The sequence below is a fragment of the Oncorhynchus masou genome, chromosome 17 (genome assembly GCF_036934945.1).
Source record: "Oncorhynchus masou masou isolate Uvic2021 chromosome 17, UVic_Omas_1.1, whole genome shotgun sequence".
NCBI lineage: Eukaryota > Metazoa > Chordata > Actinopteri > Salmoniformes > Salmonidae > Oncorhynchus > Oncorhynchus masou.
This window is the reverse complement of record NC_088228.1, coordinates 28175407-28193739: the sequence shown is the minus strand read 5'-3', so window position 1 is coordinate 28193739 and position 18333 is coordinate 28175407. Positions and strand designations below refer to the sequence as shown.

The 18333-nt window shown below is 48.2% G+C and overlaps 1 protein-coding gene and 1 pseudogene across 1 annotated transcript in view; both read right to left on the bottom strand.

Moving 5' to 3' along the window:
* Positions 1-6796, bottom strand: part of LOC135558798 (PH domain leucine-rich repeat protein phosphatase 1-like) — a 95290-nt gene extending 88494 nt beyond the window's left edge. The window contains exon 1 of the mRNA XM_064992933.1: positions 4921-6796. Within this exon, the coding sequence (XP_064849005.1) occupies positions 4921-6508 (1588 nt within the window). The 5' untranslated portion in view covers positions 6509-6796. The remainder of the gene's footprint in view (positions 1-4920) is intronic.
* A 2969-nt stretch (positions 6797-9765) lies between these two features.
* Positions 9766-18333, bottom strand: part of LOC135558796 (phosphatase and actin regulator 1-like) — a 47842-nt pseudogene continuing 39274 nt past the window's right edge.

The window sequence follows — 18333 nt, the reverse complement described above, 5'->3', positions numbered from 1 at the left end:
CTGAGGATGGGACTGGGGCTAGTGCTGAGGATGGGACTGGGGCTAGTGCTGAGGCTGTGGCTGGGGCTAGTGCTGTGGATGGGACTGGGGCTAGTGCTGAGGATGGGACTGGGGCTAGTGCTGAGGATGGGACTGGGGCTAGTGCTGAGGATGGGACTGGGGCTAGTGCTGTGGATGGGACTGGGGCTAGTGCTGAGGATGGGACTGGGGCTAGTGCTGAGGATGGGACTGGGGCTAGTGCTGAGGCTGTGGCTGGGGCTAGTGCTGAGGATGGGACTGGGGCTAGTGCTGAGGATGGGACTGGGGCTAGTGCTGAGGCTGTGGCTGGGGCTAGTGCTGAGGATGGGACTGGGGCTAGTGCTGAGGATGGGACTGGGGCTAGTGCTGAGGATGGGACTGGGGCTAGTGCTGAGGATGGGACTGGGGCTAGTGCTGTGGATGGGACTGGGGCTAGTGCTGAGGATGGGACTGGGGCTAGTGCTGTGGATGGGACTGGGGCTAGTGCTGAGGATGGGACTGGGCTGAGGATGGGACTGGGGCTAGTGCTGAGGATGGGACTGGGGCTAGTGCTGAGGATGGGACTGGGCTGAGGATGGGACTGGGGCTAGTGCTGAGGATGGGACTGGGGCTAGTGCTGTGGATGGGACTGGGGCTAGTGCTGAGGATGGGACTGGGCTGAGGGTGGGACTGGGGCTAGTGCTGAGGATGGGACTGGGGCTAGTGCTGAGGATGGGACTGGGGCTAGTGCTGAGGATGGGACTGGGCTGAGGATGGGACTGGGGCTAGTGCTGAGGATGGGACTGGGGCTAGTGCTGAGGATGGGACTGGGGCTAGTGCTGAGGATGGGACTGGGGCTAGTGCTGAGGATGGGACTGGGGCTAGTGCTGAGGATGGGACTGGGGCTAGTGCTGAGGATGGGACTGGGGCTAGTGCTGAGGATGGGACTGGGGCTAGTGCTGAGGATGGGACTGGGGCTAGTGCTGAGGATGGGACTGGGGCTAGTGCTGAGGATGGGACTGGGGCTAGTGCTGAGGATGGGACTGGGGCTAGTGCTGAGGATGGGACTGGGCTGAGACTGGGACTGGGCTGAGGATGGGACTGGGGCTAGTGCTGAGGATGGGACTGGGGCTAGTGCTGAGGATGGGACTGGGCTGAGGCTGTGGCTGGGACTGGGGCTAGTGCTGAGGATGGGACTGGGCTGAGGATGGGACTGGGCTGAGGCTGTGGCTGGGACTGGGGCTAGTGCTGAGGATGGGACTGGGCTGAGACTGGGACTGGGGCTAGTGCTGAGGATGGGACTGGGGCTAGTGCTGAGGATGGGACTGGGGCTAGTGCTGAGGATGGGACTGGGCTGAGACTGGGACTGGGGCTAGTGCTGAGGATGGGACTGGGCTGAGGATGGGACTGGGGCTAGTGCTGAGGATGGGACTGGGGCTAGTGCTGAGGATGGGACTGGGGCTAGTGCTGAGGATGGGACTGGGCTGAGGCTGTGGCTGGGACTGGGGCTAGTGCTGAGGATGGGACTGGGCTGAGGATGGGACTGGGCTGAGGCTGGGACTGGGACTGGGGCTAGTGCTGAGGATGGGACTGGGCTGAGACTGGGACTGGGGCTAGTGCTGAGGATGGGACTGGGGCTAGTGCTGAGGATGGGACTGGGGCTAGTGCTGAGGATGGGACTGGGGCTAGTGCTGAGGATGGGACTGGGCTGAGACTGGGACTGGGGCTAGTGCTGAGGATGGGACTGGGCTGAGGATGGGACTGGGGCTAGTGCTGAGGATGGGACTGGGGCTAGTGCTGAGGATGGGACTGGGGCTAGTGCTGAGGATGGGACTGGGGCTAGTGCTGAGGATGGGACTGGGGCTAGTGCTGAGGATGGGACTGGGGCTAGTGCTGAGGATGGGACTGGGGCTAGTGCTGAGGATGGGACTGGGCTGAGGATGGGACTGGGCTGAGGATGGGACTGGGCTGAGGATGGGACTGGGCTGAGGCTGGGACTGGGGCTAGTGCTGAGGATGGGACTGGGGCTAGTGCTGAGGCTGGGACTGGGGCTAGTGCTGAGGATGGGACTGGGCTGAGGATGTGGCTGGGACTGGGGCTAGTGCTGAGGATGGGACTGGGCTGAGGCTGTGGCTGAGGATGGGACTGGGCTGAGACTGGGGCTGGGACTGGGGCTAGTGCTGAGGATGGGACTGGGGCTAGTGCTGAGGATGGGACTGGGCTGAGGATGGGACTGGGCTGAGGCTGGGACTGGGGCTAGTGCTGAGGATGGGACTGGGCTGAGGCTGGGACTGGGGCTAGTGCTGAGGATGGGACTGGGCTGAGGATGGGACTGGGCTGAGGCTGGGACTGGGGCTAGTGCTGTGGATGGGACTGGGCTGAGGATGGGACTGGGGCTAGTGCTGAAGCTGGGACTGGGCTGAGGCTGGGACTGGGCTGAGGCTGTGGCTGGGACTGGGGCTAGTGCTGAGGATGGGACTGGGCTGAGGATGGGACTGGGCTGAGGCTGGGACTGGGGCTAGTGCTGTGGATGGGACTGGGCTGAGGATGGGACTGGGCTGAGGATGGGACTGGGCTGAGGATGGGACTGGGCTGAGGCTGTGGCTGGGACTGGGGCTAGTGCTGAGGATGGGACTGGGCTGAGGCTGTGGCTGGGACTGGGGCTAGTGCTGAGGATGGGACTGGGCTGAGGCTGTGGCTGGGACTGGGGCTAGTGCTGAGGATGGGACTGGGCTGAGGCTGTGGATGGGACTGGGCTGAGGCTGTGGCTGGGGCTAGTGCTGAGGATGGGACTGGGCTGAGGCTGTGGATGGGACTGGGCTGAGGCTGTGGCTGGGGCTAGTGCTGAGGATGGGACTGGGCTGAGGCTGTGGCTGGGGCTAGTGCTGAGGATGGGACTGGGCTGAGGCTGTGGCTGAGTATGGGACTGGGCTGAGGCTGAGTACGGGACTGGGCTGAGGCTGAGTACGGGACTGGGCTGAGGCTGAGTACGGGACTGGGCTGAGGCTGAGTACGGGACTGGGCTGAGGCTGAGTACGGGACTGGGCTGAGGCTGAGTACGGGACTGGGCTGAGGCTGAGTACGGGACTGGGCTGAGGCTGAGTACGGGACTGGGCTGAGGCTGAGTACGGGACTGGGCTGAGGCTGAGTACGGGACTGGGCTGAGGCTGAGTACGGGACTGGGCTGAGGCTGAGTACGGGACTGGGCTGAGGCTGAGTACGGGACTGGGCTGAGGCTGAGTACGGGACTGGGCTGAGGCTGAGTACGGGACTGGGCTGAGGCTGAGTACGGGACTGGGCTGAGGCTGAGTACGGGACTGGGCTGAGGCTGAGTACGGGACTGGGCTGAGGCTGAGTACGGGACTGGGCTGAGGCTGAGTACGGGACTGGGCTGAGGCTGAGTACGGGACTGGGCTGAGGCTGAGTACGGGACTGGGCTGAGGCTGAGTATGGGACTGGGCTGAGGCTGAGTATGGGACTGGGCTGAGGATGAGACTGGGGCTAGTGCTGAGGATGAGACTGGGCTTAGGCTGAGTATGAGACTGGGCTGTGGCTGGGACTGGGGCTAGTGCTGAGGATGGGACTGGGCTTAGGCTGTGGCGGGCTGAGGATGAGACTGGGGCTGGGGCTAGTGCTGAGGATGGGACTGGGACTGAGGATGGGACTGAGGCTAGGGCTGGGGCATGCAAACCCAGCTTGGCAGGCAGGCAGTTACTGTGACAGTCCAGGATGCAGGGTGTCTGGAGGACAGGGCCCGTGCAGCATTTAAATGACCACAATTTACTGAATACATTTAAGAGCTGGGGTTTTATGGTCCCCCAAGCCCCCCTTACATCCCTCTCTCTCTCTACCCATCCACTCCTCTATCCCTCTCCCCATCCATCCATCCGCCCACAAAGGCATTCATGCCTTTCATTGCAATGATAATGGGCCAAAGCTGTAACAGGGCCCATGTCTGAGGGCCATAAGTTGCAGCGCTGGCTTTGTGGCCATATCATGCGTGTCGATGGGAGCGGAGTGTGCTGCCACGGTTCAACAAAGACTGAGGGAGAGGAGGGAAAAAACAACCACACTAAAAATGCTTTTTTTTATTTTTTTTTTAAAGAGACTGCCTTCAGCAGGGCAACTTTGCCCAAAGCATAGCTTCCCTGTTAATCTTAAAACACCTCATGCCAGTATACACACACACAGTCAGGCCTGGTCGGCAAGCCTGAACACGTTAGGTGACGGGTGTTCAAAATGTGTGTGAGCTATACACACACTATGGTGATACTGGATAAGCAGTTATTGTGTGGTGAGCTTCACTTCCTACTTACCTTGTCAACACTTGTTCCCAGAGTCTTATATCTGCCTATCATTATCGTTCTGCATGGAATATGGACTGTTACGCTCACCTCGCCTGTCAAAGTGCACAGTTAATGACCACAGGGAAGAATGAGCCCGCCCTATACCATCTGCAGGGCATTAGAACAGAGGACAGTAGTCTGTTCCTACACGGGGGATACGGAGAGGCGAGGTGCTGACTTTGAGCATCTGCAAGGTAGACCGAGGTCAAAGTTACAATGGTATAACATGGCATTAAGCTGCACCGTGTAGGCTAATGCCATTCTCTAATACAAATAGACATTGTAGGCTTTGGAATGACATGCAGGGAGGTGTGCACCAATGCACAAGTGTACATTAGATGCAACAGTTCCTTCCTTGAACTCCATCACCAAAAATGGCACAAAAATGCACAAGAAAGTGAATTGTGCACAATGATGAAGACAAGGTACATGGCTTTTCCCCTCTTACCAACTTCAAGAGCATCCTATTAAATCAGGGGCCACTAATTCTCCGACAATGTGTCAACATAAGGCCTGGTGTAATAACATCCACACATCTTTCACACCTCAAACAATCATTGAGCAAGTGGCTTTTTACCTGCGTAAAACCGCAACAGAGAGCCAAGCTCGGTGTTCATCCCTTCCTCCTGCACGCGCCACGGGTCCTTAAATCCCAGTTTGAAGAGAAAGTCATTCTGGATCTGGAGAGGCCTTTCGTCTTGCCCAAGCCTCCTGACAGCTTCACCGTGGAGCTGAACGTAAAGTGTGGGACTGGTGTCTCCTGCTGCGTCCCTATCCTGATCGGTCGCCCCCGACCCTGTTTTCAAACCTCCTTGCCGATCGTCAGGTTCTTGGATGTCGGGCGTGTTAACTCTCATAAAGGCCCGGGACAATGAGCGACTGCTACTGCTGGGTGGCAGGCTGCCCAGGCTGAGAAGTTTGAGTCTGTCACCTGCCCCCATATCGTTTGTCACCCCACCGTTGCTAAACTTGTAGTTGGCAGCGACAGTGTTGCCATTGGGGAGAATGGGGTCAACGTTTGGGGTAGGACATTCGAGCTCCAGTTCGTCTGAGGAGCTTCCATAGGTTTCGTGGCCCTCCATGGCTTGATCAAAAGTAGGGCTCAGGATGGATGCGTCTGTGCCCAGGATCATGTCGTCACTGAGGGAGTCCCGGTGCTCACTGAGCCGGACCCCTGAGCTGCTGAGGTCATCGAATGCACTGCTGCTCTCCACGTCGGAACCAGAGTTGAGCCCGTAGCTGTCCAGTCCGTTCAGCCTCTGTTCTGAATCATAATCGTTCGGAGGATCCAGGTTAGAATTCAGATCCGACGAGTTAGTTATATTATCTTGCGACTCTGAGTCTGGAGTAAAAAGTTTTGCATCTAAATCCTGTTGCCTCTCATCGCCGTTCTCCATAAGCAGTAGTCTCAGCCTGTCACTTGGCTGGTCCGATAGGCCGCCACTGAATTCTGGGGGTCCCGAATGGTTGCACTTGATACTTCCATCTTCCTTTAGCTTAGACTGGGCGTCATTATATGTATACTTCACATTACAGTTGCCGTTTTGATCAGTCTTTAAGTTGTCTTTACAAAATATACGCAATACAGTGCTCGACTTACTGCAGAGTTTGCTCATACGGAGCGCCATCTCGCCGGCTGTAGTATCCATCGTGCACACCACCGGCCTAGGATATGAAGGTGACGTGAGTTTATCGTGGACGTGTATGGATCCCCTGTGAAGATCCCCTCGCACCCACTCTCTATCTGAAGGCTGTAGTTGCATGTTTTGCCGATGCCTCAACAACGTCTTCCTATCCAGACTCCGAGTATGCAGAGACGCAGAGGAGATGGCCGAGTTCATCTTGGCGCCGAAGGCGGCAGTGACAGCTGAGGTGGCAGTGGTTGCAGAGAGGTTCCTCTTCAGCCTCCTCCGTCTCAACAGGAGCGAGTTGGAGTTACTGGATAAACTCCGACCATTCGTAGATGTGCTTCCATTACTTTTATTCGAAGCACTAGACCCCAACGCAGCATGGGAATTTCTAATATCTAGACGAGAGGCTGCCACATATCCACCGCCATCATCCACAGGCGTCCCCTGAGCGACAGACGGTCCACTAGGCTTCTTAAACTTATTCGCACTTACATCTGCCGAGCCTATATCAACGACAGTCCGCGCACTTTCCATTTTGGCAAATGAAAAGTACACTAAATCTCCGTGCGTACTTCACTTAACATCAAGCCTTCTACATTAAAAAAGCGCGTCAATATGAGCACAATACAGTAAATATCCGCCGGTTGGGCGGTGTACTTATCCCGCTCTTCATTCACTTATTTGCCTTCGTGCTCCAGTTGGAATCTCCCCTGCTGTACCCGAAAACATTTTTTTACCAAGGAAATCCGCTAAAAGAGTCTGGACTCGAAGTTTGAGATCGGTACAAGGGCGGAGACGTGACTGTGTGTCTCATTTACACTGAATACTATGGTAGAATATGAAATGAACGTCGGGAGACCGCTTACGCAAATACAGAACGATATATATTCATGATGTGACAAATGGGGCGCAATATGGTATTGCCTTCTGGGAAATGTATTTTAATGTAAGGATTTCATGTTGGAATACCGAAGTAAAAACTACATTTCCCAAATGAAGTGAATACCCACAGCAGACAATGTTCAGAATGGTGTAAATAGATATGTAATACACAGAAATACGGCTCCTGTCTAGTAGAGAGCCTTATCATTTTTAAGCAAAGGGCAACATTTCTGCCGTGCCTTCAGAGCGTTTTAATCATACCCTTTTTGACTTATTCCACATTTTGTGTTAGAAATATCATTTTTTAAATTCAGTTTATCTACACACAATACCCCATAAAGACAAATTGAAAACATGTTTTTAGAATGTTTGCAAATTTATTGAGAGAGAAATACAGAAATCTAATTGACATAATTATTCACACCCCTGAGTCTCTAAGAGCTTCCCACACCTAGATTGTGCAACATTTGCCCATTATTCTTTTCAAACTTCTTCAGCGCTGTCAAATTGGTTGATCAATGCTAGACAACTCTGTTCAGGTCTTGCTTTTCGAGTAGATTTAAGTTAAAACTGTGTCTCAGCCACATCTCACGGTCATCTTGGTAATCAACTCCAGTGTAGATTTGGTCTTGTGTTTTAGGTTATTGTCCTGCTGAAAGGTGAAGTCATCTCCCAGTGTCTAGTGGGAAGTGGACTGAACCAGGTTTTCCACTAGGATTTTGACTGTGCTTAGCTCCATTCCATTTCTTTTTCATCCTGAAAATCTCCCTAGTCCTTAACGATTACAAGCAGACCCATAACATGACATAGCCAGCACTCTGTTTGAAAATATGGAGAGTGGTACTCAGTAATGTGTTGTATTGGATTTGCCCCAAACATAACACTCTGTATTCAGGACAAAAAGTGAATTGCTTTGCCACATGTTTTGCAGTATTACTTAAGTGTCTTGTTGCAAACAGAAGGCATGTTTTGGAACATTTCTATTCTGTACAGACTACAATGTTATTGATCCCATCCTCAGTTGTCTCCTATCATAGCCATTGAACTCTAACTGTTTTAAAGTCACCATTGGCCTCAGTGAACTCAGAGTGGTTTCCTTCCTCTCCGGCAACTGAGTTAGGAAGGACACCTGTATCTTTGTAGTGACTGGGTGTATTGATATACCATTCAAAGTGTAATTAATAACTTCACCATGCTCAAAGGGATATTCAATGTCTGCTTTTTCATGTTATTTTGACAAGTCTTCCGATAGTTGCCCTTCTTTGCGAGGCATTGGAAAACCTCCCAGTCTTTGTGGTTGAAACAGTTTCAAATGCACTGCTCGACTGAGGGACGGTACAGATAATTGTGTGCGTGGGGTAGTCATTCAAAAATCATGTTAAACACTATTATTGCACATTTTTACACCTAAGCTAATTTAGGTTTGCCATAAAGGGATTGAATATTTATTGACTCAAGACCTTTATTTTTTACAAATCATTTTTTTTAATGAAGTTGAAACTATTCCACTTTGACATTATGTGTAGGCCAGTTGTATTTTTTTTCTCTCTCAATTTAATCCATTTTAAATGCAGGCTGCAAACAACAAAATGTGGAAAAAGTCAAGGGTTGTGAATACCATCTGAAGACACGATATGTGCAACAACCTTATGCACTGCCGATGTCCTTAGTGAATATCCCTCTTGTGGAATTGTTTGATACCTCGGATTCAACCTTCTGACTATGTAGGAAATTAAGTTACTGTACCTGGAAAATAAGCTTGTCAATTGCATCAAGCATAAAACCATTCTAAAGCCTATATCAAAATGTTACAATAGGAGACGAAACTTGTATTTCCCAACACTAATACAAATATATTCAATATCTAGCAGAAGTTTTTTTTAGGATTTGTGCTTGCATAAAATACCATGGGAAAATAACGTTAGTCTTCTTGACCAGTGATGACCAACTTCAGTTGAGCACCATCTCATCAGGACGCCATTTCACAAGGCCACAACTACTGGCCAACTTGCTGTCCTCAAGGATATTCCATTGTCCTCTTCTGCCACCTAGTGACGCTTCCTCTCAGTATAAACAACAATAATCCTGGTCCCAATCATGGTCTGGGGACACACAGAGTGTGCAGGCATTTGCTGAAGCTCAGTACAAAACACTCTTTCCTTATTCTAATGAAGTCATTCAATTAATAATTTAGTACACTTCACTGTACACTATTCCGAATGCCACCCCAGACCCTTAAAGAGATTATTTGGTACATTTGTATACTTTTTTGGCAATCGTTCTAAAAGTAGTGCTCGTAAGCCTAAAGTGGCCCCTGAATTTTGCCTATTACGTCACGTATGTGCACCACGTCATCGCGCTCGCTCTCACTCTGCTGTGTGTGCGCATCTTGCTAGCCCTCACTCAACAGGGCCAGGGGCTGAAGCTCACTGGCTAGAACTCGAATTGCTAGGGGGCTGGCCTACATTGGGGAAAATGTAGGGAATATGGCACAGCACAGCTTTCCAGAAAAACAGTTGCTTTGAAACTAGGGATTTCATGGCAAATTGAAGTAAAACAGTAATTCTGCTCACACGTTATGCATGTATGAACTACACTGACACATCCAGACCAAAATACGTATATGCTGACGTTTGAGCTTTTTTTTAACATATACCCACATTGTTAGTAGGTTACAGTGTAACAACTAGGCTGAGTAGTACAACAGTTGGACTTACTTGATTTAAACTCTTGGCTCCTATAAGGCGCAGAGGCCGTGGAATAACGTCTTCCATCACTCTGATCGGGTCATGTTTTTCCCAGGTCACACCAGTGCTGCTCTCGGTGATCTATGCCTGAACGTCTCGCCAACTGTTTTGAGTCCTGGAGTACGACTGAAAACGCTGAAATAAATTGACACCAGTCAAAAAGGTGATTGCTGGGAAAATCCTTTTAGTAAAATATTTATTGGACAGACAAAATCAGGTCTACCTGTTACATGCATTGTCCACTTGTGCAAAGTAAAGCATGACAGAGGGTAGGTTATGGGAGACTCCTGTAGTTCTGTACATCGGATTAATTATACATTACTCTACTGGTGTAACAAGGGACCTTTAAGTATACTCAAAACTTATTTCTGAGATGTTTAAACAAGTCAGTGTGACACCTTGCATGTCATGGAAGTATTAAAAAGACAATTGTCAACGGGGTGGCCAGGGCCATTATAACCATGTGATCGTTAATACCATGTCAAAATGGACTTTTAAGTTTGACGAAAACAGTTTGAATGCATTGAAAATGAGATATTCAAATCTAATATGAAACCCAAAAACAACAAGTGGCACATCCAGACTATTCGGGATCAGGAGCTTGACTAACCCATAAAAACGAGAGGATAACCCATAGAATTACATAGTGATTTATACGACCTCTGTGTTGGATAACCTCTTCAAATGAGAGACTGAAGAGGTTGGAAATCAATGTGAAGATCCAATAGCAGAACTGAGATACCGACACAAAATAAGATTTGAGATTAAAGGGGATGGAATGAGATTAAAGGGGATGGAATGAGAGCCAAAGTAGTAAGGCTACGTAAGTATTTTACTCCAATCACATTAGCTACAATTCCTGGGCAGCCATAGACCCAATAGCCTCTGATGGTAATATTGCCATGCTTTGATAAAAAAATAGGTCAAACAAATGATCGTACAAAGACTGCAACATACATAATGATGTTTAATAGAGACATGGTGGTCATTCACATGGCAAATGGAAAGGAATCTATATTTCCAAATTGGAGAAGAAGAATAATGCTCATTTTCAAATGACTTAATTCTGTCTGCGTACACGTAACAGAAAAACAGTTTATTGCGGAATTTAGATTCCTCAATTCCAACATGACACCATCCTCATGCTATGCGGTAATTTGTCAATAGACAAATGGAAAAGGGCCTCCTCAAGGTATTGATCAAAATCTGGTAAGATTCTACAAAAATGCCCAAAATGTGTTGGGGGAAAACATGTGGGTGGCATGACGCTGGAATCAAAAAGGTAGCTGGTTTGAGCAGAAAACGTAAGGTTTTACTTCCTTAAGGTACCCCAAAGAAAATTAGATAAACACGTCGGGATAATATTGCAAATGAGAATAACCCGTGTAATAAATTAAGCAATATGTTGAACATAAATGCGTCAAACTAATATAACATATAATGAATGACCCAGTCGCTGATAACCAAATGTGCAATACCTTCTATGTTCCAGAATGTTTTTGTAAATTTCATTGGGGCATCTTCTCACAGAACTACAACGATGTTCAAAATGACAGAGCATGTCTTTTTGTTCATACATTTTCCTATGCAGGTCCATGGACCTGTCTGGCCCTTCACCATAACTAATCTGTCTTATGACAAGCAAACGTTTTCATATAGCAATTTTAAGAGTAAAGCATATTGGATACCATTTAAAAACAACTCAAAACAGTGGCCAATAAGAATCCAATCCCGATATGACCATCGGGGCCTTTTGTAAAATCACAACAAAAAAACTGAAATGAAAGAGAGGACCATTTACAAGAAGAGTAAAAAAAAAAAAAAAACTGATTTAAATATCCACAGTAAGAAAACGAAAACAAAACTAAAAAACAGGGTTTTCATACAGTTTGCCAAGAGGCAGAAAGAATATTGCTTGTTCTAAAATAGACACAGGAAGAAGAAATAAAGACAATTCCCCCCAAAAAACAGAACCAAGTAAGTGCAGGGCACTCACATGAGCAGAGTTCATTGAACAAAATAATGCAAAAATGAGAGAAAAGCTTGATCCTCAACAATAAAAACCATAAAGTATTCCTGGATGGCAAACCAAGGGTTCCGTTCTAAATGGCACCCTATTCCCCATTTAGTGCACTACTTTTGACCATGGCCCATATGGCTCTGGACAAAGGTAGTGCACTTTATAGGAAATAGGGTGCCATTTGGGAAGCAGATTCTCTCTTCCCGGAGGAAGTCTATATTCAAACGTCAGAGGCCTGTGACATCCCCTGAAGCCACAACTCAGTTTAAAAATCAAAGCACCACTTTTAAAAACTAAACTAAAATGATTTAAAAAGCTGTTCAACCTTAACACATATATACAGTTAGTGCATTATCTGCCAGCTGCATTGTTCATTGAATTGACCCTTTTAAGATCCCAACATGAAATGGACAATATTGAAGTGTGATTCTCTTGTTACTTTCATGTCTGTATAAACACGATGTACATTTGGAGAGTGGAAACAAAACAAAAATATTGTCTGCACTCTCAAATTCACAGTTAGCAATAGACAACATTGTCAGTAACAGTGGGAATTGAACTGCCCATGTTGGGGAGAAGTAGAGGTGAGATTACACAATGACACCAGGTGAGCCCCAGAGGGCGCTATAACCCAAGAAGAGCAGAGGAAAAATATTGCACACAATTCTGGAGCGTCGTATGGATCCCCCACTTCTTTTTCACCATTCAAACACTACAGGTGACTCTACAAACAACACCAGGTTCATCTTAACCAAGCCAGGACAACATTCTCCAAGTGGTTGAAGTCCATCTCTCCCAAGGTCCATGGGTAGACGAGTTAAAACGGTCCTTTTTGATGAAGAGAGAGTGAGGAAGTGGAGGCTCCTCTCACCAAGAGCAACAGATCAATCACAGCCAAGAATGACACCGTGAGGGAGGGGCACAGGTGTCATCACAGTCAGTCAATGATGGAGATGGCAGGTGTCTAATCCCAACCAGCCTATCCCACTACCATCATCCCCAAAGCACAGAGGTGCTTTCCTGAGCGTTCAGCACTAGGGTGTGGGACCAGCTAGTCAGTTACACAGAAAGAAAATATGTTAAGATGGGTGGGAATTTGGGGGGGGGGGAAGAGTAGATTATGTGCTACTAAATCAGGTGTCCATCTACTGTTTGTCTCTGGAGGGGAAGCTACCGACCAACTCAGTTGCAGGTTATTGAAAGGCATTTCAGATCAGAAGACATGGCCTTATTGTAGAAATGGGCACCATTTACTGTCCAGCACTTATGGTTCTCAGTGGAAAACAGCCAGTCTGTCCAGCGTTCCAATCAAACAGTGATGGTCTATGGTCTGTGAAACCTGAGGGAGAAAGGAGCAGAAAATACTGCCATTTTTACAGATTCCAAAGGTCAAATATTGCAACTCCATTATTATAGGTATGCTATGAACATATATCAGGTATTCACAGGTTTGTACAGCCATTGCTTTCCACCATGACATTCAGGGGTGTTCATGCTTACAAATGCATAGCATTAAAACACACCAACGCACAGCTCTTTACCTGGTTAAATGGCGACTTGACTCATGCACTTCCATCTCGTTGCTCTTGAAATCGTTGAGTTCCTTCCGTATGGCTGCCTGTAAGGGACAAACAGAGGGTTAAAGGGTTAGTGCCAAGACGAAAACAAAGTCACGCAGTCTTGCACCGTGTCCTTTTAGAGACACTTTATACATAATTTACTCGCTTCTTAAGGTCAAGAGTGAATAAACTTAATTCTCTCCGCTAAACACTCTTCTCTCCCTCTCTCTCATTTCTCCACCCCTTCCCCTCCCACTGGATTGAGAAATGGAGCAACAGGAAAGTGCCAGCGAGGCATATTTTAGACGGTGAATCTTCACATCGTGGGAGAACTTGTTAAGCAAACTGTCTGCATTAGCTTGTCATCCTGAAGTCTGCAACCGGTGTGCTCGCATCGTGACCCGTCTTACACCCCTCCCCATCCTGCGATTTCCAGCGGTGTCGCGGCATCATTACCCCTCCTACTCCGTGGCTGGTTAGCGCAAGATGCTGCATCAGGCGGATGAGATTTCAACATTTACAAGGGTGAATAATGACATCTTACAAAGTGACTAAAAGCAAGGGGAAGATGACGAGAATGATTTGAATCTATTGTGATAACACCGGAGGCACCTCCGTTAAGTTTTGCATTGTGCAACCAGCACTTTGTCTCTGATTAGATGCTATAAATCCCTAAAATGATCTTGTCCCAAAAGGATGACTCAATCGGCGATGTCACGGACAAGTCTAATTAACAGGATGACACAGAGGAACATCGTCATCTCATCCCCTGAGCAGTGTAGGATGCTACTGAACTGAAAACAGGAAGACAAAAGCCCTGACCTCTGGTAACTTAAGACGCCAGGAAAGCGATCTAATGTCAACGGAGCGTGTGCAGTTAAGGGCGAGAGGTCCTGCGGCAGTGTCTGTCCTTCTCCCCCGTTACCGTCTTACGTAACGCCGGAGAACATTGTGTAACGGAAGGCAGAATTAGCGAACTTTGCTTTTTTTTCGCCCCAAAATGGTCCTCAGGTGTTGACCCCGTATGCTCGGATCCCAGCGCTGCTGCTCACGTCACAGGGATAACTGAGGGAGAGAACGGCTCACTCTTCTCAGAACGACAGAGCTCGTTAAAAAGTCAGAACCATGTTCTGACAGCTGGCGTACGGCGGATTGCTCGGGGGTGTTGACTCGGAGTGGTAAGGAGGGGAGGGGGGGACAACGAAGACATCTGAACGAATAAACAGCAGCACTGGAAGTGCTGTGAGGAGACGAGCACACATCTCCTAGCATTGAACTTCTGCATTTATGCTTTGAGCTCTGAACTGAAGAACGGAGAGGGATTGATCCAGGGCAGTCTGCTGAGAGAGAGGCTATAACAGCAGAGGGGAAGTACAACAACAGGCTTTGAACCTTTGTTTGGACCTAAATAATAGATAGAGGAAGAGATGGGAAGATCCACATTGTGAGGCTGAAAATGTTAATATGCTCCCGAGGGCTGTGCATGTGTACAGTAGGCATACATGGTTTTCTCTGCAGCATCTACCGACTTTAAATAAGCTATATATACACACACACACACAAAGGCCATTTGATGCTAAATGACAATGCCTAACAAAGCGCTGAGTAAATATCTCTTAACCCATCCATCCATCCCCACCACTACTTGCCTTGTCGGCTGCTGTGAGGCGTGTCCAGGGTTTGTCTGCCCGCCGGTCGTGTTCCGGGGCGTCAGACACCTCTACGTAGTCACTGAAGCGGATCAGGATCTTCGCCTGTCTCAGCTCCTCCACCGTGGGCCTCTGACTCAGCTGGAACAAAACAGAGGATCAGTAACTATCTGGGACCGTATGCAACAGACATTTCAGAGTAGGAACCCTGATCTAGGATCAGGTCTCACCTGTTCCTATACTAGATAAAACAGATCCTTGGTCAGGACTCTAAAAGCTACTAGCTTGAGTGTCTTCCCAGCTTCGATACAGCTTGGTTTCTGAAACAACCTTGTCATACTGTACTCCACATGATGGAGTAGTGCGTTGGGAGTATAGCCTGTACAGAGCAAAGAACACTACGTCAACCTTTGACCAGGAGGCGGCAAATAAGGTCTGAACGCTACTGAACTGAAGGTAACCTAAACATCACTAGAGCTTGGTTTCCAAACACCGACTGATCAGACTAGTGAATTTGACTAAATACTTTCCCCTGGGGCTACATTACTACATCTGGTAGTGTGATAAAGGTCTTTTTTTACTACGAGAATGAAAGACTCGTAGTTGTGCATGAGCTTCCGATCATTGCGGTATGCTCATGAAGCGGCAGCAAGTACAGAACTGTACAGCTGCTCCAGCGAATCCCTGGGACGACGGCAAGGTGTTTGTAGAGACAGCAGGTGCAGGAGACAGTGCTGCTATGCAATTCAAGGTGATAGGAACATGCCCAACACCTCACTGTGGGGCAGAGATAATCTGGCTTGGGTCACTGATAGGCCAAGGGCACAGAAGACGCGATCGTCTCCTGGGGTGACCTTGGGTATTATAGTGCTGTGACACCTTTCTCTCCTCTCACCCCGAGCGAGTCATTTTTGTGCTTTTTGTTTTGCTGTGTGAATGCTCTGTCACATCCAACACCTTAGAGAACAACAGGGAGCGTTTGGCAGTTGGCACGCTGTTTGCGCACGGGGGTTATGCAGCATTTTTCTAAAGCTATTTAGATAGAATTGGCAGTTGAACCGGTTTTTGGACACTCGTTTCCTGCCTTACCTTTCGCGTTAGTCGACGTTTTATCTCCCGCTTCTCCTCCAACTCCTCCTGCTCGTTGCGCGCTGTGGGAAACGCAAGGGAGCAGAGGTTAGACTGTCTCAGGGCACAAAATGGTGGTGAGTGGGCTGAGGTGCTTGGACAACATTTCAACACTACTGGAAGGAGAATAAAACACCTCATTTGCATAATGTAGCTGATTAAAAATGCAGCGGCACAAGCGCACTTCTTCATATTCAAACGTCGCTGAATTTCTCAAAGCCTTAAACTGTTTATCGTTGCCTCTTTTTAATGTCAGACGATTTGGATGGCAGAAACGGGGGAAGGGAAAAGCCGTCTCCCTATCCAGCATTCCCACATGGCTCGTTCTTCCACGTTCATTAACATGGAGTTGGTTGGCTCGTTTAAAGTTACATTAAAATAACAAATCGCTCGCTTCTAGGGAACGTCGGGACTAACTCAGACCAAAAGTCACATCCAGTTTTGCTCAGAAGAAAGAAATACTCCCACTAGAGAGTCCCCTTCGCCTGTTCCACAGATGCTCTCCAAACTACCAGACAAGAACTCCCCAGCCTTAGAGAAAAGGAGGTAAAAAGGAGGCAGAGGACCAAACACATACTAGACTAGCTAATCTAAAAGCACACCAGAGTTCCGTGTTAAATACGTATCGATGCCACTGCTCTCTTGAGTTGGAGTGCCAGTCCCAACAGAACATTCAAAGACGTGCCCCATTCCTCGAACCTAGGCAGTGTTTGTGGGGGAGACTTTCGTTCCTGGAGTCTTACAGTTGCAACCCATGTCTCCCTCTTCTCTACGAATAATATGGTACAAATCAGGTTAGTCAAGTCATCACTGGGAATAGCAGTAAACGGGGTAACATTAGTGTGGCTTTAATAGAGTGGTGACGATGATCAGGAAATGGCTGCTGTCCTGTTTATATATATATGATGATGGTATGTTATAATGATAAGGAGTAGAGGTACATACAGTACTCACGTTTCAGGATATTCCTCTGTTCCAGCTCCTCAGCACTGGGCCTCTGACTCAACCGCCTGCATGAAAACACACACGGTCAAAATCAACCGCACAGCAAACACGGTCCAAGGCAAACCTCCAACCAACATGATAAACCCCTGAGTAACAAAAGCACACTTTGGCAACTAGCCCAATCTCCACAGACAACCGTAAGAATCAAGTCAAATTACCATTCTAAAGAAACACATGCAAACATGAATAAATTCCCCCTCAATATAGCAGCTCACTACTTCGGTGCGTGTCGTTTCAGGACAAGTCCTAAGACCACGAGCCAAATCACGAGGGAAATTTAGTTTCTCTTCCTACACATCTAGCCAGTTAGTCACTCCCCTGCTGTCAATTCTCCTTTAACGGACTCCATCCTGCCAGTGGAATCTAAGTGACCGTTTGAGTGACAGCTTGAGTGCCAGGCAGCACCGGTGTCAACTATGGCCGAGTTGGCACGCCAGGACTGGTGGCTTCTCAGTCAGTACAGAAATCTACACCCATTATCTGCCAGACATGAATAGAAACTGACTGAATTCAAGGCAGTGAGCAGGTCTCTTTCCTTCATCTTCGTGTATTTGTTATAGACCAGCACCAGTATTCTCAAGATCATCATGTGCATAAGACTCCTTTGCTTCATTGAGATCCTAATGTACTTCCAGATGGATTACCCTCTTTACAACATCTGGTACACACACACACACAACCTCTATTCTCCCTCCTAGTTACTTTATCTAGGGAAGTCACATTGAGGGAGAGTGAGCGAGAGCACAGGAGAGAAGGGAAGAAGGATCTCTGCAGAAAGAAAAGAGTAGGGAGAATGCAAGAGATAAGAAAAGACAGTAAATGCATTGAAACTATGCCATTCCTAATGTGATTTTACCCTCATCTTTTATTATGCCTGCAAGGTCTACGAGAGACATCTCTCGTATCAAATCTCCACAACGAACCAAAACAACGACTACTTCCGGCGCCGACAGAGATGGCTGCTTCGCGTTCCTAGGAAACTATGCAGTATTTTGTTTTTTTTACGTGTTATTTCTTACATTGGTACCCCAGGTAATCTTAGGTTTTATTACATACAGTCGGGAGGAACTACTGGATATAAGAGCAACGTCAACTCACCATCATTACGACTTTCCCGAAGCGGATCCTGTGTTTTGCCCACCACCCAGGACAATGGATCGGATCCCAGCCGGCGAACCAAAACAACGTAACCGGAAAAGGGACAGACAAAAACGGTCTTCTGGTCAGGCTCCGGAGACGGGCACATCGCGCACCGCTCCCGAGCATACCACTGAAACCGCTCCCGAACATACCACGTCCAGTCTCTTGACAACAAGGTTGATGAAATATGAGCAAAGGTAGCATTCCAGAGAGACATAAGAGACTAACG